This window comes from Tetrao urogallus (assembly GCF_951394365.1).
Source record: "Tetrao urogallus genome assembly, chromosome: 3".
Taxonomy (NCBI): domain Eukaryota; kingdom Metazoa; phylum Chordata; class Aves; order Galliformes; family Phasianidae; genus Tetrao; species Tetrao urogallus.
In genome coordinates, this window is record NC_136815.1 from 59,791,291 (window position 1) to 59,817,433 (window position 26,143).

The 26,143-nt window shown below is 37.2% G+C and overlaps 1 protein-coding gene across 1 annotated transcript in view; it reads right to left on the reverse strand.

Annotated features, from left to right (window-relative positions):
- GABBR2 (gamma-aminobutyric acid type B receptor subunit 2) overlaps positions 1-26,143 on the reverse strand; it is a gene marked incomplete at both ends in the record, with an annotated part of 442,331 nt that overhangs the window by 258,862 nt on the left and 157,326 nt on the right. The window contains one exon of the mRNA XM_079533247.1: positions 3,480-3,650. Coding sequence (XP_079389373.1) covers positions 3,480-3,650 — 171 coding nt within the window. The remainder of the gene's footprint in view (positions 1-3,479; positions 3,651-26,143) is intronic.

Here is a 26,143-nt window from a genome sequence, read left to right on the forward strand (position 1 = left end):
TTAGATCCGTAAAGTCAGTGAAGATGGTGATAGAATCACGCAGCAATATTTTATCTTCCATTTTTTAATATATTTTAATCTGTTTCATTAACTTACAGAATGCTTTTCATTTTTTCTGTCTTTTTGAAATGCCACCTACACTGATAAAATTACATTAGGAGTTCTCAGCATTTCCAGGAAAAAGCAGAGAAATCACATAAAGAGATGACTATTAAGAAGTACAGAAAAATAAAGAGTCACTTAAGATGAACAGAATTTAACTTGTTTTAAAAACATTCCTATTCAATATTCTCGGTGGGAGGAAATATATATTTAAAAAAAAAGGAAATATCATGAATATAATACCAAGTGGAAAGCTAAATGCGAGTTAATCGAATTTTAACATGATAGAAGAGTAAACAGAAACAACAGAAGACAGAGAAGAGGTGTCCCATCATAAAACACTGAAGTCTGAATCCTCCTTAGTGTGCAGGTGCAATTAAGTAACAGTTTTCAGTTTGAAACATACTTTGAACATACATGAGCAAAATGAGCAGTATGTAGGAAGGAACAGTAGAATACAAAGGCAAATTAGAATTAGTGATTAGCAAATACAGCATCACTTGAAAATCCTAAAATAATTACACCTTTCTGTTTCATAGTCATGTTCTGAAACCTTTACATCTGCAACAATGGCAGCTCCCAAAAGTTTTCAGTCATTGATAGCTAAGCGTGACTTCCTTCTCATGACTTCTCATGACTTTTCACACCAAACCAGGAAATAGAGAAAACACAAACCACAAGAACATCACTTGGATTGTATTCAAAATACAATCCCAAGCAGTTAGCACTAGAGAGTGGCAGAACTAGAGGCATCAGTTCCTGCAGAATCTCCAGTCAGCTGAAAGCTCACCTGGGAGCTAGAAACTGAATGTAGCCAGGACATTTCTGAAAACTGTATGCAACACCCATAATTCTTCAGGGATCATAAATATCAAAGCTAGCCTTTCTTTGAGCAGCAGGTTGGAACAGACAATCTCCTGAGGTCTCTTCCAACCTAAATTATCCTATGATTTTATGCCATAGCAAATACTTAAAATTGAAATTCCAGAAAAAAAAACCAAAGCATTTTAGAATCTCATTTATAAACCTTCACCATAGAACCATTAACTTTTGAAACAGACTCTTCTCCCAGAGGATGAGAATAGGGCAGCAGTCCAATAAATCTAGGTCAGAGAAGTACAACGGATATGAACTTGCCCTACTTAATAAACAGAACTGATGAAGTTTGTATATACCCTTATACCAGGAGGACTTATGTAACTGCAGAATTAATCCAATGGAAGGGACAGTTTTAATTGTACAAATATATGCAAAGAATTTGTAGAGGATACCAATAGTGGGTTGCACTACTGAAAATCATAGTTTTCAGGCCACTTCAAAAATCATAATCAAAAGGATTTGAGCAATGCCAAGAAAGGGAGATCCAAGTCACTCTACCTGTATCAGATATACAGATCATAGAAACACAGAATGGTCTGGGTTGAATCATCTTTAAGATCACCTAGTTCCAACCCCCTGCTACAGGCAGGGACACCTCCCTCTAGACCAGGTTGCTCAAAGCTCCATCCATCCTGGCCTTCAATGCTTCCAGGAAGGGGGTTTTCACAAACTTGCTGGGCAACCTGTTCCAGCGTCTCACCACCCTCACAGTAAAGAATTTCTTCCTAACATCTAGTCTAAATCTACCATCTTCCGGTTTGAAGCCATTTCCCCTCGTCCTGTTGCTACATGCCCTTGTGAGAAGTCCCTTCCAGCTTTCCTGTAGGCCCCTCTCACGACGGCCACTATCAGGTCTCCTTGGAATCTTCTCTCCTCTGGGCTGAATTAGAATTAGTGTAGTCTAGTATTTTATACTTTTTCATTTACATACTATTCATTTAAAAATCTTTTTCTACTTGTCAAGATTACTCCAAATCCCAATTCTGCCTCTGCAAAAGTGCTTCCAGCTCTTCTCAGATGGGTACCAATTGATCACTCAGTAAACATTTTATCTCTCCCACTGTCTAGAAAACCACTTGACAGAATCCCATCCTTCTTGTTTGACAGTGAGCCACTGATAGTGGCTCTTTGAAATTATAATTTTGAGACAGGAGAATAAAGCATACACACTTTTTGTCTGCCTTTTACCTCAGCACTCATTTTCAAAACATTCAACTGATCTGATGACAATTAACCTTGGTGGCAGGAATATTGGTCACAAATAGTATCTTTCTCATGATCAAGTTTCCCCAGTTTTCTTTAGAAACAGTCATAGAGTATCACATTTATCACTTACTCTATCTCCTTGAGACCTGTTATTTTGTCTTCGAACGAAATCAGTTTGCTTTACATGATTTATTCTTGACAAATTCATTTTGGCCATTGTTTAGCATCTTTTCATCTTCTGTGAAATTCTCAGTTGATTATCTGTTCAAATATCTTTCCAGGAATTTATTTTAGGCTGACTGGTCTATAATTCCCTTTATCTTTATGTGCATTTTGGAAAGACAGACAAAAAGGTCTCTTCCCTCCCCATGCTTATTATTATTGAATTCTCAGAGCTCGTAAGGGAAGAATCTAAGATTTCTTAAGCACTTCAGAGTGAATTAATTGTGACAGAATTTGAAAATATCTGACTCACCTAAGCAGACTCTAACCTGTTCCTATCCATCTTTACTAGTTTTAATTATATTAGTGCTCAGATCACAGTCAGCCTTTTTTAATGAATGATGAAAAAGGAAAAAAAAAAAAACAACAGCGATGAAACTGACACCTATTAGTTTTGCCTCTCAATTAATTGGCCAACTCACTCCCTTGCCTTGCTCTAATTAATTACTTATAAGATGTTTTCTTTTAACTGCTTTATTGTTAATACCATGATTAAGGCCCTTGCCCCATAGTCTCTTTCAATTTCTATGAGCAAAATGTTGCTCAGGGTGAAACTCTGATTTGGGGGTGCATAATACTTGATCATATCAACTCCAGAGGCTGCAGTCATTTTTGTCTCAGTAAGCTCCTACAGCACTTTCAGCCATACACTTAGCAGATTTTCTCCCTCGGTGTTCAGACTGATGCTTAAAATAAATCAGAGCAAGAGAGGAACAAGACAAAATTAGATTTATTCTCTCTTTTAGCTGAACCAAGATACAAGCTTCCTTCAAAATCATACACTTTGGCAAGTCAAAGAGTATAAAAGGATCCTTGGCTAGAAAACAATTGCAACTTTTTTTTTTTTTTTTGCACTTGGGTGCAACGATTTGGGTGTAAAGAAAACAAAAGAAATAATGGGTAGATTTTAATTATTGCTAGTGATATAAGCCCCAGAATGGAAAAAAGTTTACTCAGTATGGCAGATACCACCTAGTACAACGAAGCTGAAATAGAACGTCTGTTTCTTTTTACTTAGTTGCTACTAATGGAGGAATTAGCTATTTGGAAAAAAATTATGTAAAGCTTACCTCAGAGAACCTTTGTACATCCTGGGTTAAAGTTCCTACTCTCTTCCATTGGTAATACTTGAGCAACTTCAAAATTGCTGGATTCACTGCATTATCAGATGGCACTGTCCGGAAGAAATAAGGATATTTTTTCTTGTCAGCCAACTCTGGGGTTGTTGCTGCAAATGAAAGCTGAAAAACAAAATAAAACAAAACAAACAAACAAACAACAAAGAAAGGAAAGTCACAATGAGTCATCTGGCAGCCAGAAGAAAACTTTGTTCTTCTCAGTGCAACAAGACCCAATCCTCTAGTAGTACCTTTCCTTACTGTCAGGTACCAGAAAGAGGGAATAATTATGACAGACAAGACTGCAGCACTGCAACTTGCCTGGCTCCCTGTCTCTTTCACTTAGTAAGTTTCCTGTGATCTGAATTATCAAATTAGGCTAAGCATCAGATTCTACATATGTGAAAACACCAGAATTGGTACAAGGTTGGAGAATGTTCATCATTAGTAAAAGAGGAAATTTGTCAACACAAATGACAAAACTTTACTGAATTCTTCTGCCCAAATTAAACGCAGCATATTTTTAGGGAAATGATTTTCAGGTAGTGTTATTTACAGAATACCTGCAGACTGACTTTCTGAAAAAGCTCATATTCCTATGATATTTGCAGTATTTTTAAAGCTGCTAGGATGTGTTTTTCTAGGTTTATTTTAATTTTTTGTTGTTGTTGTTTGTTTGTTTAATAGCCCTGCATAGCAGTTGAGGGTTTTTTAAAGTACCAATTTAATGCAAATTGATTTGACTACAAAAAAATATGCTTCTTAAGAGTGATATGTTATATCTCTCAAATTCAACAGTCAAAAAGTAGAGGTGAATTCAAGCCTATGTAAGAACGCACATTCGAGTGCTAAGTTTAAATTTTCTTCAGTCAAGCTTCCAGCATATTTATGCTAGAAACTCTGTTTTGAAATTCATAATAGACAGGTTTGATCTGAAATAACAGCTGTCTTTCTTCATGTTTATAAAACCTAGAGGCTGGCAGAGATTACACCATTCCTTGGTTTTACACTCACAAAGAACATATGCGTTGCTATAACCTCCCAAGCCTGAGTATAATTTGTTTTCCTAATTAAAAACCCTGAGATCCAAACAGCTTAAAGTGTGCATAACTGGTCAGATCATACTTTACAGAGAGAAGATGCTTCCTCTTCACCTGACAGGAGCTAGACCTTCTGCTTCCATGTAAGTCTCATGTAAAGTATTTTCAGCATAGAAACTGCTCTTCTGTTAGATTTCATGAAGAAAGTACAATATGAGGTACTGTCATATTGTGATCTTGATTTTTCAAAACTGTACTGGTTGGCTTACTCAGCACTTTGTAATATCTAGTAATCAGCACTGGTTTGTGAAGAGCTAATTTCAAGAGAAAAAGAATGAAGGTCTTCAAGGTGGAAGCACATAGCTTTTCTGTCTAGCCTTGTAGTGCTGAACATCATTTATGTCTTGCACAATGAAAGGAGAAATTGAATTCAGAAATCCAACATGAAGAGGAATGCCTCTCAAGCTTGCAGCTTGGTGACAGCAAAGGACTTGCTTCTCAAGTTATTATGGTTTGGGATCGAACGTAATTTGTTTGATCCTTAAGAAGAAGTAAAGAGCAAGGCTGAGGTCACAGTGGTGATAAGCAACATAGACAAGGCTCATCTCATTCAGGTTCACAGATGGAACAGGAAATTTTCAGAAGAAAAACATAGAAAGCCTTAGTGAGATGGCTTTAGAGGGAAGATCTGTGACAGAGGCAAATAAAATTTAAAGCCATCCTTTGAAATTCTACTGACTTAAATAAGTGCCTACATTAGGATCTTAATTGCCCAAAATATTTTAGAAAACAGTGAAGTGAAACCATACATATCCTCATAAACCAGAGATAAAGACTTGTAATGTAGATTTCTCAGCTATGTAGTGATGGGAGATGAATTCAGGTATACATGTAATACTAACAGCATCTAAGTTACCAAAAAATATACCTTGTCATTATCTTTTTGAAGACAGATTTAAATAGAAAATAGAAAAATTTTACGCGTATACAAGTCTTGGAACATTGGATAAGTTCCAACATAGGCTCTCTTTCCCACATTACAAATACCATGGTTGGTCACACTCTGCATCACTTTGCCATTTTAATAAGACACTCAAAAGAGATGGAAAAAAAACCATGAAATAGTTATGTCAGTTCATCCTCCGTTTTCTTTCACATAAAATAAGTCAGTGAAAATATCGAACTTCTCACAAAATAATAATACTGAGAGTTTGGGAACACGCAATGAAATTAATCCAACAATTTTCAGTACACAGAATTACAGAATCATAGAATGGTTTGAGTTGGAAGGGAACCCAAGGATCATTAAGTTCTAACCCCCTTGCCACGGGCAGAGACACCAGCCTCCAGATACTAGACCAGGTTGCCCAGGGCCCCATCCAACCTGACCCTGAATACCTCCAGGGACGGAGCATCCACAACCTCTCTGGGAAGCCTGTTCCAGCACCTCACCACTTTCTTAGTAAAGAACTTCCCTCTGACATCTCATCTGAACCTTCCGTCCTTGAGCTTAAAGCCATTCCCCCTTGTCCTGTCATAATATTCTACACTGGAAAGGACAAAGTAGGAAAATGAAAAAGAAAAGATGCTGTATGTTTTAAAGAATTGTAACTAGAAGATCATGTTAATATGGACACAAAGAAGACTTACTGGAAAATGCGATATAGCATGGTTATATAGAATTATCAATCAAAATTTCTAAGTGATAAAATACATTCACAACGCAGTCACAGAATCATAGTATTGTTTGAGTTGGAAGGGACCTTTCGCCCAACTCCCCTGCAATGAACAGAGACACCTTCAGCTAGATCAGCTCATTCAAAGCCCTATTCAGCCTGACCTTGAATGCTTCCAGGGTTGCAACATGCACCACCACTCTGGACAACCTGTTCCAGGGTCTGACTACCCCTACTATAAAAATCTTCTTGCTTATATTTAATCTAAATATTTCCTCTTTCACTATGAAAATAGTTCCCCCTGTCCTATCACAACAGACCCTGCTAAGGAGTCTGTTTCTTTTGCACAGCCCCCCTTTAGATACTGCGGGGCCGCTCTCAGATTTTGCTGGAGCCTTCTCTTCTCCAGGATGAACAGCCCTAGCTCTCTCAGCCTGTCCTCAAAGGAGAGGTGCTCCATCCCTCGGATCATTTTTGTGTCCCTCCTCTGGATGTGTTCCAACAAGTCCATATCTCTTCTGTACTGAAGACTCCACATTTGGACACAGTACTCCTAGTGAGGCCTCATCAGTGTAAAGCAGAAGAGCAGTGTTACCTGCCTTGATCTGCTGGCCATGCTTCTTTTGATGCAGCCCAGGATACAGTTGGCTTTCTGGGCTGAGAGGGCAGACACTCAGACTGGATAGCCACATTCTTTTTGGCAAGGGCTTTCTACTTACAAGGATCATGGCTAGACTTGTTGTCTGGGAGGCAGCTGGTAGGTGAGCTGGCCTCCTGAGTGGGGGGGACAATCTGCCCTCCCTGCTAACCCTGCCTGCACCAACTGCTGCTCCATGCTCTTCTGACATGCAGCACCCTGTTTGCGATGCTCCTGGGAGCTATGGGCCCTGGAAACAAGCTTTAAATGTATGGGGAATGGATGCCGTCGCCTTCAGGCTCTGCCAACACCGCATCAGAGCCTCTGCCACTCTTCCTGCTTATGGAGGGGCTGAGGGCTTCCTCAGTCTCCCTGCACCTCTTTTTGTGCTCCTTTCCCTCCTTTTTTCCACAGATTTTTTTTTTTTTTTTTTTTTTTCCTTTGTGAAGAGTCCTTTGGTGCAAGCTTCTTGAGGTTTTCAATAAAATGGCACTGTCCGTGGGCTTCTAAAACCACTACTGGCAGTGGACATTAGGGCTGGACCTTGTATTGCTGCAGACAGACAAGCATGAAGGCCAAATTGGGCTGACTTTCTTGTAGCAGCTAGAACTAAGCCCAAGAGATGGAGAGTAGGGGTTTGGTGGGGATAGATGCTTTGCTGAATTTCTCAAAGTATTGGAACTAGTCATAAATAATCCTTTGGGGGGCATGACGTTACTGTTTCATGAAGAATTATTTAATATAAGCTGCTGAAGTTGTTGGCCAATGCCAAACTTGAAGAAGGGAAAATCAGAATAAAAGTTTATTTTCACATTTCAATAAAACATAGCATACACTGGACATCTATCGGGTTATATATTATAATTGATATATACACAAAGGGTCTCTGTGCATATGTGTATGAAAATATATAGAAAAAAATATCATGTAAGAACTTAACAGATATCCATTTTAATTGTCAGAAAAACTGAAGCTACTTTCAGGTCATCCTTGGGAAATCTTTCTTTACAAAATCTGTTTACATTTTGATACAATTTGTGAGAAACTGCTTGAGGATTTAACATGAGTGTATTGAAGGAAACATACCAGCTATGGCTCTGGTAGAGATTTCAGATATCAAAGAATTTAAAACTTTTAAATGGAAAAGAAGATAACATTTACCATTCAACTAACAGTATTAACTATAGTTCAAATTGAGAATCAAATAGACAAAGATTTTGAAAAATAAATATTTGTATCTAAATAAAGGCCACCATTTTTTAAGGCAGAAGAATTTTCACTGTCACAATTAAATCTGCTCAAATTAACAAATGAAAGGAATAACACACTATTTCTGACTTTTAACATGATTCATATGCAGTTTAGAGTCCATAAAATATAAGATTTTTTTTTCTTAAAAACATTTGGAAATCTTCCAAAAATGAAGAACTCAATGAGATGAATTCTGTTTTCAAAGAAAATATGTATATAATCAAGCATTACTCCACAGAACTCAAAGAAGTTTCTTTGGCTTCATGCTGCAAATGAAAGTATAATTTGATAATGCTGAGACAGGAAAGGATACTATGTTTTACAAAATTATGACAAATGCTTCAGCCTAATATGACAGATGGCCAGGTTGAGGAATTTTGCTGAAAAACTGAAAATTATAGCCAGTATTTTATCAAGAAGCTGTCGGAGCCAGGCATGCATTTTGATAAATTAATTTTTCCCCAGGAAGATGATACTTTCTGAAACAGGAAAGCATTATTTTATATGAAAATCCATACCGTTTTACAGAAGGCTCTTGGCAAACACTAGATGCAGAGAGATGGAAAAAAAAGTTAAAACTAAGTGTAGAAAGGAACTGATATGTACAGAGGAGTACAAGCTAGCTTGGTAGCCCTCTATCAATCTGAAATGAAGCATGGTAGATTAATATCAATCTAAAACGCTATCAAGTTGAAACAAGCATGTTCCTATTTTGGTGAAGAGTGCATTCCCTTAAGGAAAGCCAATACATAGGCAGGAATGGCAAGAGGATAAACTCTTCATTTAAGAAAATGAGATGCAACACTAATGAAGTCAACAGGACTGATTAGGAGTTATGGAACAGAAGAGAGGGATCTAGGATAAAGTTAGAAAAGAAAACAGAACTATATAGAGAGTGTATGTATGATGTATAGAAATCCAAAGGTTGGAAACTGGAAGACTGAAGCAATTCTAGATTACAAAGAACTCCAGAGGGAAAGGAAGCCCCAGAAAAGGGAAACTTTTCTGATGATTGGCTGTTTTGCTATCATAAGAAAGTGTTTATATTAAAATGTTGTTACTATATTAATACATTGATGTCTAAGAAAAATAAGAGTTCAGAACAAACCCAAGGGTAAGAAGTCACCCTAACCTAAGGCAACAGGTCTGTTAAGGGCCACAGTTATTTACAAGGGCTGTATTAGCTAAAGAAAATTAATAGCAAAAAAAGCATCAGCAAAGATACTGTAGGTACATAAAACCAATGAGGCAGGAAAATGCATCCTCCTGAAGAAAAGGGCCAGTGAAGCAGAGTGGCTAAAGGAACACACCATCTCAGATTGCAAGTACCCCAGCATCTCAGAAGACCCTTGCCTTCTGGTAAGAGAAGCCAGAAAGTCTGATCTTCATAATCCCAAACTAAGAAGGAGGTGTCACTCTACAATGGAAAAAGGCTTTGAAACAAAGCTAGACACTATGTGCAGAGAGTATTATACGATGAAAAAGATTTAAATAAAGGAAAATATCTTAGGTAATAATAGGGTGATCTCCCTCTAATAAAACACATCTGCTAAGACAACTGATTCATATTTCCAAATGGTAAAATTGGGTTATTGATCACCAGAGAGATTAGCTTAATTTTCTTAGGCTTCTGCACTGTGGCTTGTACAAGCGTTTTATTAATGAGCCCTAGAAATTTAAATCTGCCCCTGTTGCTGAAAAACAAGGCTTGATAGAGAGTGTTGTATATATATATCACATATAAATGACAGATAATGCCTGTATTATGCTGATAAATCAACACTGCTAAATAAGATAAGCACTGCTGATTCAATCGGTCAGTAGCAGCATTTGTTATCATCATACCTAAAGACTGCATGCCATGTTTGCTTTGTTAAGATGAAATACTCTCTGTGAACATTGAAAATGCAAACAACTATCTCCAAAAAGTATGCAGAATGTCAGAAAGCTCCACACAAAATACTGAAGCAATGACGGGCTTGCACATACAGAATCTTGTTGTAGGAAAATAACAAGGACAAAACTTAGTTTGCAGAAATGAATAATTGTGGCACCATACACCACTCTCTGCATGCCTTGCCAGGAGCTCTACAGCTTCAACAAACCTGTGCCAACAATAATACTTGAACTGAGCATGTGATTCAGAGACAGGAAATAGATTAAAGCCTAACCATTAAATTGTATTGTTAATTGAATAGTAACTGATAGAATAGTTACATTTTCTAATAAATACTGAAAGACACAGAATGTAAAGATTTAGGTTAAATATTAATTTAGTATTTAGAGATTAACAGTAAGTTTACTCTATAAACCACCTTGTCTTGAAGTGATCTTTCACTACTGTCAAATTATCTCACCACTAGAAAAGTTATGAATGCAAGCTTTAATATAATAACAGTACTTCGAATAAGAAATCAAATATATATAATCAAAAGAGAGCCTTAAAAACCACATGACACCAGGCACAAATCATCATCTAATCTATTTTAAGGAGTGATATGGATGAAAGATATGTGGAAATAATTTTGCAAAGATGGTCACAAAAACTCATGTGTTTGGAAAAAAATCAAACAATATGCAGCACAATGACTTCATTAACAGGAATTGCACAGATCTTCAAAGCTGGTTAAAGCAACACACAGTAGTAATGATCAAGAAACTAACGTAACGTTTCTTATAAATTTGCCTGGTGATACATGTCTAAATACAGAGATTAAAAGAGCTGGTTCTTAAATGAACCTAGGAATCAAATTGCCAGTCTTCCTTACTAGCTATACTGTAATCCTGATTCTCAATAGAACAGGCGATGCACTAATATAAGCAGAAAAGAGGACTAAAAAGAATTTATAATAAGAAGTGGTGCTTTCCAACAGCTACAATTTTATCTGCCATCAGCACTGTTAGGTGTTTACTAGGATGAAATCTCTGGGGACTCCATCGTGCTTAAATTCAGTAGGTTTCATGAGATTGTCATAACACAAACTTCAGTGCAGTAAGAGATGCAACTAACAAACATAAAAAAATTTGCTGTTAACTCTGTTGTAAGGGCTTCCACTGCAACATTTAGAAAAGCAAAATGAAAGTCTAAAAGAAGCCATATGATGGTTCAATAGCAGATAAAAGGGCAGGAATAATAATAATTAATTTTTTAAAATAATTTCCAAGTGGAAATATAAAAACCCACATAGTATAAAACATATTGGACGTGAATTGATCTCATGGACGAACATCCCTTTCATCAGCCATAACACATAACCCATCTGATTAGAGCTCCTCTTTCTTTTAAAATCAGATATTTTGCCAAATACTCCTGCCCAATATCATCAGCTGTTACCTTCATTAATTTGGTGGCTGAAATTGCTTCCTCTGACTGCCTCTTGGCACCTGGGAGTTTATAGAAAAAAGAACTTTCAGCTGGTCTCAGCTTGGAAGGCACTTGCCTGAATTCTGGTGGCATTCCAGTGGATTAATCTAATCACAATAAAATTGACATTCAGTTGCATGCTGCTATGGAGACATTTCAAGAAGCAATTCTGACTACTGAATGAATCAATATTTTTGAAGAATAAAACTGGTTTACATTTAAAAAAAAAAATCCATCGTATGAGTAGCTCACAACTGAAAAATGATCTATAGATTTATGGGAAATTCAGTTATGTTTGCTACCAGATTAGACAGCCTGACATAAACGACATGGTAGGAACTGTAAATGTCTGAATGCAGGAAATCAAGCCAGATAATAAAGTTTAGTCTTTCAATGTTAAGATTGAACTCTCATAAAGTTTATAGGTTATGTTTAAAAATGGTTGTAGAACTGAACTTTAGATGAGAGGAGGTTTTGTTTTGTTGGTTTTTTGTTTGTTTGTTTTACTGATCTTCAAGTAATGGAGAGGCCAAACAACACTGAAAACTCCCATAAACGGATGAATGAATGAATGAATGAATGAATGAATGAATGAATGAATGAATGAATGAATGAATGGATGGATGGATGGGTGGAATGAATGGGAGGGAGAGAAGGAGGGAGGGAGGGAAGGAGGGAAGAAGGGAAGGAAGGAAGGAGGGAAGGAGGGAAGGAAGGAAGGAAGGGAAGAAACAGTCTAGACTTACTAGACATTTTACTTCACCTGTTTCTTAGACAGCAATTTTAAAGCTTTACGCTATTGTTCGTACCAGCCAGAGTCTATATTTAAGAACTTCACAGAAAAAAACAAACTGAAGGAATTCCTAGAAGAACATTTCAAGTGAATAGTAAGTAGAGATATTAGTGTTCAAAGCAGAATAAAGATAGTGAACAAATCCAAGTTCAAATAATGCGATTTTGATTTCCTATAAACACTGCCTAACAAAGCTAATAAATACACCTCATTTCTGAAATATGCCAGGGAATTATATCATGGAGGAAAACATCCAGCAGTTCAACAGTTAACAATGCAACCACTGAAGTTGGAAGTGACTCTGCCATTTATACAGTGTTAAAGTAGACAGCCAACTGAATACGAAGCAGAATAACCATCTCAAATCATACCACATCTTGATTCTTGCACTATTTATGGAAAACAATTTTTATCCTCTTTTCATTGCATATCTCTTCTGACCATTCATTTGAAAAAGTGTAGTATGGCTTAAAGCAGATGTCAAAAAAAAGGAAAAAATCTGGTAATCATGGGCTCCTTTTTCTGCTCTCTAGACAGTATTTTCAAATCTATATGAGAAACAAATCATTTACACCTAAAACAGGTGTTTTACTTATTGCTGGAGGTGTATCAGAGCACTGTGATTGCTGAAATCAAATGTCAGGTCTACAGAGGTTGCTGCAAAATTTGTTTTCATTTCTAAACAGGATAATAGACTAAATCTTTCAAGCATTTTCATAAATGGAACTGCATTGTGTATCTCTGCCTGTCACACTCAGTTGCTTAGCATTTGGCTACTGGTCTAGATTATATAAGAATACAGCTTCAAATCCCTGCTATGCTTCTATCACAGCATTATTATTTATCCCAAATTATACAGACCCCTATTCTGTTCACTCTATTTACGTAGTTTCCTGGTCTCTAATCTGTAAGAGGTAATTTTAAAAATTTAGTGCAAACCAATAAGTTTGGAAAATTTTACCTTTGACAAAACAGTCGATGTTACAGTAAGCCATAAAAATAAAACAAACAGGCAAAAAAAAAAAAGAAAAAAATTAAATTCAGACCTATTCACCTACTCACAACAGTATGCCCTTGGCTGACTGCCCAAAATGACATGGGCTGCTCTGAAAGTAATGCCTCCTGTTTTATTACCTACGATATAATAAGTGGATGCTGATGGTATGGCAGTGGGGGTTGAACCTTCCCACCAATATTCTGTTACCACCCACCAATATTTTGTTGTCATATGAGAGATGGCAGCAGAGGGGCAGTCTGTGTGGAACTGAATTCTTTTTTGAGAAAAAAAATAGCAACCATTAACACTCATTAACACTTCCTGAATGTTTTTGGAGACGCATTTGTGGAGAACCTCTGTGGAAGTGAACACAGTGAGGAGGTGGGTGGTCAGCTTCAGCAGAGGCAACAGTGAAAGTGTGTCAGCTCCTCTGGTGCAGATACTTAGGAGGGCAGCAGGTAGGCTCTGGTTCATCATCGGTGTATAACTAACGGTGGTGCCTACGTCGAACAATAGTGTTTTGTAGCTGAGAATGTGGTATCATTGTGCTCTTTGTTCTGGTTTCCACGGAAGTAAATAGGAGGCATTACTTTGGGAGCTAAGATGAGAATTGCCAATTTCCCTAACACTGCCTTAGGTCTTTTCTATTTTTCATTTGGCATGTATGGCATCAGAAGAAAAAGAGAACACAGTGTCAATTCAGAATTTAATGAAATCCTTACAATTATCCTTTTTGTACAGCCCTAAGTCATGAATTAGTAGCTTGTTTATTCATTCTTTCTCTGCTTTCAAATCTAAGCAAGAAATGCCATGTTTTTCAAGCCCAAACAGGCGACTTCCTCACTGTGCAAAGTAGGGATAAAGATGCTATTTGCTCTGCATGGAGCAGCACAGCTCATAGATGCCTCATCAGATCCCAGGAGTGATAGCACAGCACTAATTCTGCACTCTGCTTGGACTAATTTGCTTTTTCTTTCAGATCTGTAACTTTTCTAATGTCTCGGCACTGCATGGTGCAGTCGCAACACACTAGGAGTACTCAGAAAGAAGTCCAACGTCATTTTCTTGCAAATGTACCTTCTCTAATCATGGATGAAGAAGAGTTACACTACAGAACTCAAAGGGCATGCTGGAGATGTTGAAATACAGGCTGGCAAAAAAAATCTGGGAACTTTCTCTGCCAACAGATGCTGCCAACAAAATAAGCCCTGTTTCCAAGGAAAATGTTTTTTTCCATGCCCAACAGCAAAGTCATCCTGGTTTACATTGTCACTACAAGCCTTATGCAGAAATGCCAATCACAATTATAATTATACTGTATTTGGTATAAAAAAATCAAAATTTATGTTCAGTCCTGTTTTAAATAATAACCAAGATCACATACACTTGATGGTTTTCTTTATTTGCAGTACACAGAGATTTTACCAAGATGTTTTAGACAGAAAGCCATATATGCAATACCTTCTAGAAATGTATACACCCTGGAAAAGTTCATTCAGACCTTTTCCGACAACCTAAGTCACAAAACCACAGCCCTGTGCTGTGATTTGTAATCTTGAAATACAAATGAGTACAATAACTTTTCCTGAGGCATTATATTTTATTTCTATAAGATAAAAAATGGTAAACCATCTTGGTTCAAGTACAGTTACAAAACAAAAATCCCTTCAGAATGTCCTTGGCAAAGTGGAACAAAGCATATGCATTTCCTGCCGTACCACTGCCTCCTGGACATCAGCTAATTGTTGCCTGAGTAATCCTCAATGTGTTTCTCTCAATACCTATGCCTTGCAGGTCACTTCAGCGGTTACTACTAATTTAATAAGTGTTTCTTTATGTCTGCATTTGAGTGTAAGTACAACATTTGCCCCTGGTCTTAGAATGCATTCTGGGTAGAATCCAGTAACATTATCTCCACCGTTTAAGATTACATACACTTCGATTAGATCTCTTAAACATTTTTCCTTCATTCTTGCCATCATCCCTCTTCCTACAGGCTGACAACTGAATGACCTCTAGACCTCATTAGCTTTCTTTGTCACTTCATGACATTGTTCACGACAATCCTAACTATTCCTGAAAATAGCCATTACTGATCTGCTCTTTTTACCAGTTATTTTCCACAACTTCCACTCGTCCATTCAGGTCAGATAAAAACTGAACTATACCACTCTACAGCCATAGTTAATACTAAACCTAACATAGCCTTAATTTTTTCACACACAAGGAATATCTCTGTGTTAGATCTGGCAAGGAGTCAAGAAAGTGCTTAAGAAAATCATTTAATTTTAAATATTTCAGAAGCTATATTGAGAGAAGTTGCTCAGATATGAAAACTCAGTATGTGCATTAGAGTTTGGTAGTGTTTATTAGTTCTGGAAGGCCGGCTTAAATATCTTACCTAATTTAATCTCATGTAATTCATTATTTACTACTCATTTCTCAAGTCTGGTGATTAAGCCATAATTGTTAAAGTCACTTGCCTCTTTTCAACCCATTTCTTATGATGCAACATTTTCTGAATTGCAGTTTGTTTTTATGCAACATATTTTACAAAACTGTTTTACTGTTTTACCTTTTTACTTTGCACTTTTTTTTTTTTTAGTATTTATTTTATTTTATGACTTTGTTTACTTGATCTTAACAGTTTATAGACTTTGACTTCTGCCACGTTGGCTACTTTTGTGTTTCTTTTTCAAACACCACTGTTGGATATATTCCTGCAAAGTGTGAACTTATTTAATGCTTTTATTGCCTGTACATAGGACAAACCCATGATGAAGCAAGCACTGGATAGGACAGACAGAGCAAATAGAAATCATTTCTAACAGAGTTTACTACTGTAATTCCAAATCAGAAAATATAAATCATGAGCATTCAACTGAAGATTTCAGAAATTAAATGGATGCTCCAAATGGCTTTTCCTAATGAACTGGACTTTACTCCATGCTAACATATATCAGTCAAAACACTGTCAGCTATATCAAGAATACAGGAGATACACTAACAAGCTGTACTAATGTATCGTACTTCTGGGTAAAGAATAAAATAAGATTAAAAATATTCACTGTGTATTTTTAACAAAGAAGTTAGTAAAAAATCCTCTGAAATTGTGTAGTTAAGTCTTAACTGAACAGCAGCAGTTACCTCCTAAAGAGAACTGTGCCTTTTAGATTTGAGACTTGCTGTATTTGATCACTTAACTAGTAACGAAAGAGAAAGTGACAAGTGACTGTAGGGCCACCTGTTTGTTCAATAGAGCAGAAGTGCTTATTCTAATGTACATATGGTATCTCTGCAGCAAGTTCATAGAAAAACCTGGAAATTAATATAGCATTCTTTGCTTTGCTTCCCTTAATCTGGTAATCATATTCATGCTGCTCACTATCTATAAACTACTGGAATTGCCAGTTTTCATTTCTACTGTACTAATAGATTACTTATTGTCCAGTTTGAGTCCTGATTTTCCCCTTGTAGACAGATTCTAATTAGTCTGAGCAGGAAAGCACCTCCCAGAGCATAGAAAAGGAGTGCCCAGAAGTGGCCAGCTTGAAGACTGCCTCCTGATCCATTCCAAAACATGGCTCTGAAGATAAGAAAAAGCAGGCAGGAAATCCAGCCAGGAAATAAGCAGCAGTGCAAGAACAGGATAAGAGATTGTGAGATAGATGGACAAAGATATGGCAGAACCAGAGAGAAGTTATTCAGAGCACAGCAAAAGAAAGACATACTGATGGAAAAAAAAAAAAAAAAAAAGGAAAAAAAAAGAGACATGAACAGTGCAAACAGACATGGTGGACAAATGAGGTGAACATGCTAATATAAATCTTTCCAAGAGGAATGTTAGCATTTGTGACATGCTGAAAGCTAGGCTTTGCAAGTGCTTGAGCTGATATATGTAAAGGTAGGCATCTAAGCAGCTGCATGATTATATGCCTCCGAGTTGAACTGAAGAATTTTGGAGGTCTGCAGCCAATGACAAGCCAGTGCCATCTGGATCACAAGAAGCGGTATATTGAGGGTAGTATGTGCATTTTAAGTCTTTTCTCATGTCTACCAAAGGAATATTACCTCCCAGCACTTTTACAGTGGAGTCAAGCTTCAAATTTTATGTGATTTATATTGGTATATCATAACTTGTATTGACTTGCCTAGGATAAACTTTAAGGTGAGATGAGTCACTCCTTATAAGCATCTACTTCTCACCACTGTAGGCACTCATGGGAGACAACAGTGACTACATCAGATGCACACACCCACACTGCACTTGGTCAAATGAATCCTGTACAAACTGTCAGATCTATATAGATATTTAAGCATATGATGAAGCAACGAGGCACCTAGAAAGCACTTCAGCCTCTTAGCCCCTCAGGATTTGTAGGTATTTGATTTCTTTGACAGATACTTTGTAAAACTAAGTAAAATCATTGACAGGTGCCTAAGTTCTTCAAAAATCATATTAAAGATAAATACAGACGTTATGAAATGTTCCAGTATCTTCACTATCCAGAAAAATTCTTGTCCTAGTGCTAAAGTTGAATTTTCACTGTAATTTATCTCAGTCTTAAAAATAGTTGAAGATTCAGTTGAGTGTCTCTGGATAGCCTTAACCCTGTCCTTACTACACCTTTCATAACAGCTTAATACTTTCACTTCTACATAGACAACCCAAAACAGTTCATGGTGTAGTGGTTTACATTGTTGAATAACATGTGCCATCTCAACTAGTGATTTTTGTAATGCTGTTGAACATGGCTTCTCCTCCTCAAACAATCTCAATCTATGACCAGAAGCTCTTCAAGCAACTTCAACCAACAGCCAAACAAATCAAAGCCCATATACCTTCATCTGCTCCTTTTAAGCTGTTGTACTTGGGTATGCATGGCTAAGGCTGTGGGCAAACCTCTGATACACACAAGCCCAACATAAGTCTGCTGCTGGACCTTATCTGATATCACCTCTATTGGGATGATGTCACATTGCATCCCTGGAATATGCGGAGGTTCCTGCTCCCATTACCATGCAAATACTGCATGACAGTTAAGCTGTTGTAAATTGCTGTGAGTTTTCTGCAGGTATTTATTTACAAAAATACAAGTGCAACACAAATAAAATATAACAGGAAATGTATTTTAAAGGACTAAATAAAAGACTAGGTAATACAAATTTATCTCACACCTTTCTCCACATTCTCCACACAGTACAGTATAATTTCAGGGAAGAGTTACTAAACAAATACTATAATCAATCCCAGTCCATTTTTTGTGGAAAAGGAATTGTTTCTTAATATTGTTTTTATATTTATAAAACGTAATTATAATGGAATCACTAAAAATTTTATATATTTTAAGACATATCAAAGCTTTTTTCCTTCCATGAATTTATATAGTCCAGCTGATACTTGTTTTGGCATGTATAATAACTCACTGCAAAGAGATCCATAGCTTAATTACACGTTACTTGAGGAACCATCTTTTCTAGTTTGTTCAGAACCCATATCTTTGTTCTATGTGGAACATAGGCACAATTAAGCACTATGACAGATGAAAGTGAAGCAGACGGGTACAAGTAATTCTCACTATTCCTAGCAGAAAATGGTGCATTATAGATGTAGATTTTCCCTTGAGACAGTAAAAAACAAAAAGACAAAACAGAACAAAATCTCAAACACGGACCATTAAAGTGCTGTGAATTAGTCTATACAGACAATAAAATAAAATAAAATAAAATTGGAAATATTACACTCTTGTTCCCTGCTTCGGCTGCAAAATATGTTGATGGGTCAAGATGTCATTCAAATCATACTTGCTTCAAGTCATTTTGTGTTAAAGTGATGCCTGCTTTCAAATTACTGATCAAATGGAAATGGAATAATCATTTTGCTGATGAAAAGGGTTTGTTTTTCTTTCTTTTTTTTTTTTTTTTTTTTTTTTTTTGTATTCACAGAGTAGGTAATAAGTCAGAAATTTGGACACTAGTACTTACTGATGCTACTGAGAACTCATAAGCTACACATAATGGTCAATATACATAATTTTCCTGTATTGATAGCCTACATCTCTCATTGCCAGCAAACTTGCTCATCTATTCAAGCTGTGAATCTGCAGGATTCAATTCAGCATTGTGGCTGGAAGAGAACTGGTCAGGAGGGGAAAGAAGAGGGGAAGGACTCCAAAATGAATATAGTTATTTCTGGGTGTTTGTTTCTAGAAGGTACAAGATTGTTTCCCAACAGCTGTCAAAGAGTGAGAAGTCACTGCAATTTGTTGAGGCTGAAGTTAGGAACAGATACCTACATCCCTTCATCCATATGTCTTACTACCTTTCCCCTTTCTCCTGCCATGCAACACATTAGCTTCCTTGAGAACCACAATATGCACACTCCATCCTTCAAACATCCATGCTTCTATCATTGTCATAACTTCAACTCACTTTTTCATTAACTGTTCAGAAGAAGAGACAAGAATTGGGAGTTGTTCTTTGAAGAGGTGGAGTAGAAAGCTCATTTTTGAACAAGATGCTAGGCAATTAAAAATGCTAGAAATAACCACAATGATACATCTTCCTAGTCTTCATTCCACTAGCTGGGTAAGAAGCAGATACCAAACATCCCTGCATCCTGACATAGAATTGAGGTGGTAAGCCACCAACAGTAACATTGCCCTTTACTGATTCCCCTGAGACTCAATACTAACAGAATATGCAAGATGCTACTTTCAAACACAACCGAGATCTATAATCATAGCCTGCTACAAGTGCGTAAGATAAGCCTATTTTTGCTTCATAGAAAAAAACTGTAGACTCCTGGTGAAGCTCTTCCTAATGCAGCATAGGTGCTGCTGGACAGCTTTGCATCAAGGGCACATTGCTGGCTTATGTTCCATTTGTTCTCCACCAGGAGTCCCATAACATGTTCTGCAAAGCTGCTTTCCAGCCAAATGCTCCCCATCCTATAAGAGTAGATGCCCAGGATTTCTTTCTCTCCAAGGGTAGGACTTGACATTTCCTGTTGCTCAGCTTCAGGAGATCCCTGTCAAATCTCCAGCATCTTGACATGGCAGTACCAACCATTTGGTGTATCAACCTCTCCTCTTACTTCTGTACCATCTGCAAATTTGCTGAGGATATGCCCTGTCCCATCCATCATCTTGATCATTAATTAAGAAATGAAGTAATACCGGCCTCAGTATCTACCCCTGTATAATCTTTCTAAATATTGCATGTGTGCTTAAATTCTACACTTTCCCCTTGTCAGAATATTTATGTCAGAATAAAAAATAAATTTAAACAAAAATAAAACTAAGTAAAATGAAACAGTCATAAATATGACTTTTGAAATATATTAAGATGCAGATAAAAGTTAAAGGTCCAAAGCAGGATAATGTGTATGGTATATCCCTCTATTTTGCTCATAGCCAACAAATTGATAACAGAGCAAATGCATTATTTTGTAAGAATGATGCCCTCTACCCTACTATTCATACACAGTTTTAGAGAAAATACCTTCACAAAATTCAAACTGACAGCATTCAGCCTCAATCTTTTTTATTGTTTCTGTATATGCTGTTACTGTTAAGTATTTCAGACTCAGGTATCCAGCTTACTGTCTCATTATTTAGATGGCTGCCAATGAAAAAAAAAACACCAAACAACAGCATTATTTGAGTCACGCAATTCCAACACATGATTTCATGTATGGAATGCACAAAACCCATAAATGCGGAACTCATAACCTACCATCTATGTAATAAATGCAGATAAGACAGTGGCTTTAGGTTTTACCTAAAATAATCAACAGTGCATTTGTTATCATTTCACTCATTTTCATGAAGTCTGAAAGGCAGCAGCAGTCTATGGGATAGACGGGAAAAAAAGCATGTGACATTCAATTCAGGTTGTTTACAAAAGTAGGCAAATGTAGGTGCTGAGGTTCACTGTGCTTAAGCCACATGCTTTAATTCCAAGAAAGCTTCAGAACATGTTAGAGGAATGGCTACACAGGTCAAAGCAAAGATGTACACATCTGTTTCCTTCACCAGATGCACCTGCTGTTAACTAGTTGTCTCCTCTTAGCCAGTGTCAGAGATGTTCCCAAAGAAAACTCACACCCTACAGAAATTTGTGGCTCTGAGTTTTGCTTGTATCTTTCCAACATCTTTGTATTCACCTCACGCTTTTTTCTTTCCATGAATTTGTTTAGTTCAGCTGATATTTGTTTTGGCATGCATAATAACTCACTGCAAAGAGATCCATAGCTTAATCACACGTTACATGAGGAACCATCTTTTCTAGTTTGTTCAGAACCCATATCTTTGTTCTGTGTGGAACCTTTCTCGCTTAGAAAAGAGGATAAAACTTCAACTGTAACATAATTCAGTGAAGATAAAAAAGAGAGAAAATATCATACTTAGATCCCTTTAAGAATCCATGATTATGTTCAGTATGCAGTATCTTTTTACTAAACATCATATTTTTTTTCTAGAAATAGATATACTTTTTTTTCTTGTTCCAGAACGATCACTATGAGAATTACAAATTTATCAAACTAGAACTAGATAGATAAATATCTCAAACATTAAATATATCTTCCCATTCCCGTACTGTGTGAAACAAAGCTGTTTCTCAGAGTGAGATTCCATTGTGTATGGAATGCCTACTGGCTTTGTAAGAGTTCACAAGAACTCATGACCAAGAACAGGTAGGAGAATTGTCTATTTTAGCAAACTAATGTGTTTATTATGGGCTATTATAAGCAATATTTGTAGTTGCTGAAAAAAGACAGGATTTCAAAATCTCAGTGCATTTGCTTACCAGTCCAGAGACTGGTAAAAAAGATTGTGGTAGAGAGAGTGGAAATATTATTTTTATTCCTACAAAAGACAACATTTGTAGATAAATCCTGTTTTTTGACCAGTTACACTTATAGATTTAGTGGTAATGCTGTGTATCCCATTGATAACATTAGCAATGTGATCATTATTTACACACTTCAGAACTTAACGCGCTGACAGTAACATGACAAGTTAAATACTGTAGGATAACTGGCCAACTTACATCTTTAAAGATTTATGTTCTATTGCTAGCACTTCCTATGCTCATTGCATTTTCCTACATGGATAACAAGCAGAAGGTGGAAGCTGTTGGCATAATGCTGCAACTCTGGCAATTCTTAGTTGGAAGCTAAATCTTATAATCCTCAGGCTGCTTTCAATTATATCAAGATAGGAAATTGCATGGAACTGCTCCCAGGATAAGAATTTTATAAGTGGCTCCGTTAAAGCACATCCTGGCAATGAACAGAGTATAGCCACACTGGGATCCATCCCCCTTCTTTCTTGACATTTCAAGGGCAACTGTGAGTTATAAAGACAAATGCAGTATTTTCATGGAATTAAATTTATCAGGTGGTTTATCAGCTAAAATAACTACAGGGACTTTCTAAAATTATTCATGCTTTTTCTTGGAAATAAGAACTCACCAGAGCCAAGGAAAGATGGACAGACGCAAAGATGCTGCAAATTCTGTGTGTCAGGGTCTGCAGCTGTCACAGACACTGCTTGAAAGTCAGCACTGCTTGCAGCCATCAGGAGCCCCGCAGTTCAGAGTTCAGGGGTGTTACGCAGCCTGTCAGACAGCCAGCAGTGCTCCAAGCTGACATTAATCACCTGCTTTGGGGCGCACAGCTGTTGCCAGCAGCTTCAGCAAGTTGGCAGTGCTAGTACCAATTTATTTCACTTTGCAACAAATGCTGGCATACGGGTATTGCTTATCATTTCTAAGGAGCTTTTTGCCAGTGTTATTAGCTTTCACAGTCAGCTAGGGCAACAGTAATGGGAGATGTAAGACATTTTAAGAACACTTCTAACGGTGATGCCGAGCAACACAGAGTACCTTTGGCTACAGTAACTGTGCATACAAACATTGCTAATATGTTGGCAACTTTCCTAATAATAACCAAGTGCCTGATACTACTTACAGCTCTATCAGTCAGTGCTTCAAACACTACTGCTATGTCAACAACAAGTACTGAGTTTAATGAGTAATTCTTATAATATTAGGAGATATTCTGCCAGAGCCCTGTGCTGCAGCTAAGTCCCTCAGCAGGGTACATTAGCCCAGACTCAGCGCTGTGCTAATAAAGTAACACCAATTTTGAGCAATGCCGAAATATTGAAAGCTACTCTGCTGGGATCACAGAGAGAGCCTCTACTTTTGAATACTGAAAAAAGTCAATAACACAGATGAGAGACAGTCAACAATTTTAATTTAGAAATCACTGTCATTACTCATGAACATGTGAGTAGCTTTTTTCTATTATTTTATTTTAAATCTCACTTGAAAACAAAAAGGGAAACTCTCAACACCTATAAGATGTGAAATTGTTCCGTCTTATCTCAAAAAAAGAGACGTTAAAATTAAATCATTCCCAAAATATGAAAGCTATATTGCAATTCAGTCTCTGAATGCTGTAACTTGGAAATATGTTTTAACGCCATTCTGCTAAAGAGCAGGAAAAAACCTGCCAAATCCTTGATTACTCTCAAGCTTCACCATGCCCTCAAATTCTATGGGAGAACTTTTGAAAATTTGTCTTTTTTTTTTATTAGAAGGAGAAACTTTTTTCCAAATTAAAAAACAAAAATTATGAAATATCTTACTTCTACTCTTTTAAAGGGCAAAGGTGTATCATCTCTCATTCCCTCATTTTGTATTGAAAACGTTTATGCATTCTCTTCTACATTATTTTGGCTAAGTTTTTGTTTGCAGCTTATTTACTACACATTTAAATATGTAAATTAACATTAATGCTCTGAGATCTATTAAAGTATATCATCAAAAACATGGTCTAAAGGTAAATTCATTTTTTCAAATTGTTGACAGACACTAAAATATGAAATTTTACTGCAGAGCTGTGTGCAAAAAGTAGTTTTTGTTTCCTGCTACTATTGACACCTTCATAAGCATGAAGGACAAGTCATGCTAAACCAGTTAGATTTTTTTTTCCTAGGATAAGGAAAAATCTTTCTGCCTGAAGGAGGAACAGAGAACTACCACTTGCTTTTAACAAGACTTTTCATGTTCTTGCATGACATTTTCTAAGTAAGATTTTTAAAGGTATCACAAGCACTGTTTCATTGGAATACAACTCATTGGAAAACCACAGCAGAATATTTGTCATGACAATTTCATAGGCTGCCGTATAGTCTATTCCAATTTCATACAGACTATTCCAGTTTTGTTATCTTAAGTGACAAAACAGTGGGATAACATGTAAGCTATTATATTTGCCCACAAAAGTTCAGAAGGGACCTAAGATGCAGAAACATAATTATAGAATTCAGAACAATGATAAATGAGAGAGATAGTTGTGAAAAAACAAAAAAACAAAAAAACAACAGAATGAAATTTAGTAAGAAGAAATGAAAAACCTTCATAGCCTTCAGGAATAATTAAGTTTACCAAACATATAAATAAAGAAAGGTTAAAAAGCAATTTGTTTGTAATGTACAGGCAAAAAAGCTGTGATAACCATTCCACATCACAGAATGGCTTGGGTTGGAATGGACTATAAAAATCAAGCCCCAACTCCCTGCCATGGGTAGGGCTGCCCCTCGCCAGCTCAGCTGCCCAGGGCCCCATCCAACCTGGCCTTGAGCGCCTCCATGGAATGGGCAGCTGTGCCAGCACCTCACTGTCCTCTGAGAGAAAAATTTCCCCATGACATCTAATCTAAATCTCTCCTATAGATCATACAATAGTTCACAGTTTGTGAATCAGTAATGTCATGCTACAGGAAAAATGGCATACGGTTGCTGCAAACAGGAGTGCTTTCTATGGGAATGGAGTTTGTCATCTACTCCTGGTATATGTTGATTCAGCAGCATTTTGCTACTGGGAGAACCAAAGGAGAAGAGGGCAGTCACTGCTTTCATGCTTCTTTCCGAAGGTCAACTCAGAAGTTCCAAGAGATGAGTAATGTAACTACTGTGACTTAAAAAACTACAGGTATCAGTTGGTGGCATATAATCCATATAATCTCCCTACTGCAGTATAAAAGCAGATCTCGGTTGTCGAATCTTTTTTCAGCAACTGCAATCTGAAGAGTCCGGGCAGCATGTGCTCCAGTAGCCCAGAACTGCAAAGTATTCCCAATGCAGTTTGTTAAACTGAGAACTTGCAGTTAAAAGCAAAGCAGTTTAGGCATCTCAGGCACAGGCCCACATGTGCCAAGGGGTGCCTCAGATAGCCTCCATGCTCTACAGTCCCTTCCACAGCTGGTTTTGTCTTCTTAGCAGCCAGCCCACAGACCCTGGGGCTCTCTGCCATCCAGCCCAGACTTCTAGCTGCTGCAGTATCTCTCATCAGCCTGATATTCACTGGTGATCACACAGATGCACACCTGCATACTTGCACATTAGCTCCCCAGACAGATAGGTCCAGTGAATCACCATCTCTGCTCAAGCTGTTGGTACTCAGACCTCCATACACATACTTGTGCGCAGAACAGGGAGCACTCACTCAGAAAAAAATAGTTTGAGGTCAGTCAAAGGGTCATGGGCCACCACAGGGCATGGACAGGGAAGTGTACTGACCAGCAATCCATCCACACACAACCACCTCAGACTGCCTTGATCCCTCATTTTTGCTGCCTCTTGCTCTTCCTCCAAACATCCCTTAACAAGACTCATGCAATAACAAGACACTTCCTGCATACCATATTGCACTATGAATCCTTCCTTATCATTTCTGTAGCTCTTTTTGAAGGTGCATATCTTTCCTCTGAAATTAAGCAATAAAGTTCTCTCCATAATAGCAAAACCTCCCACTTTTGTGTTGGCTGCAAATTTTACTTACATG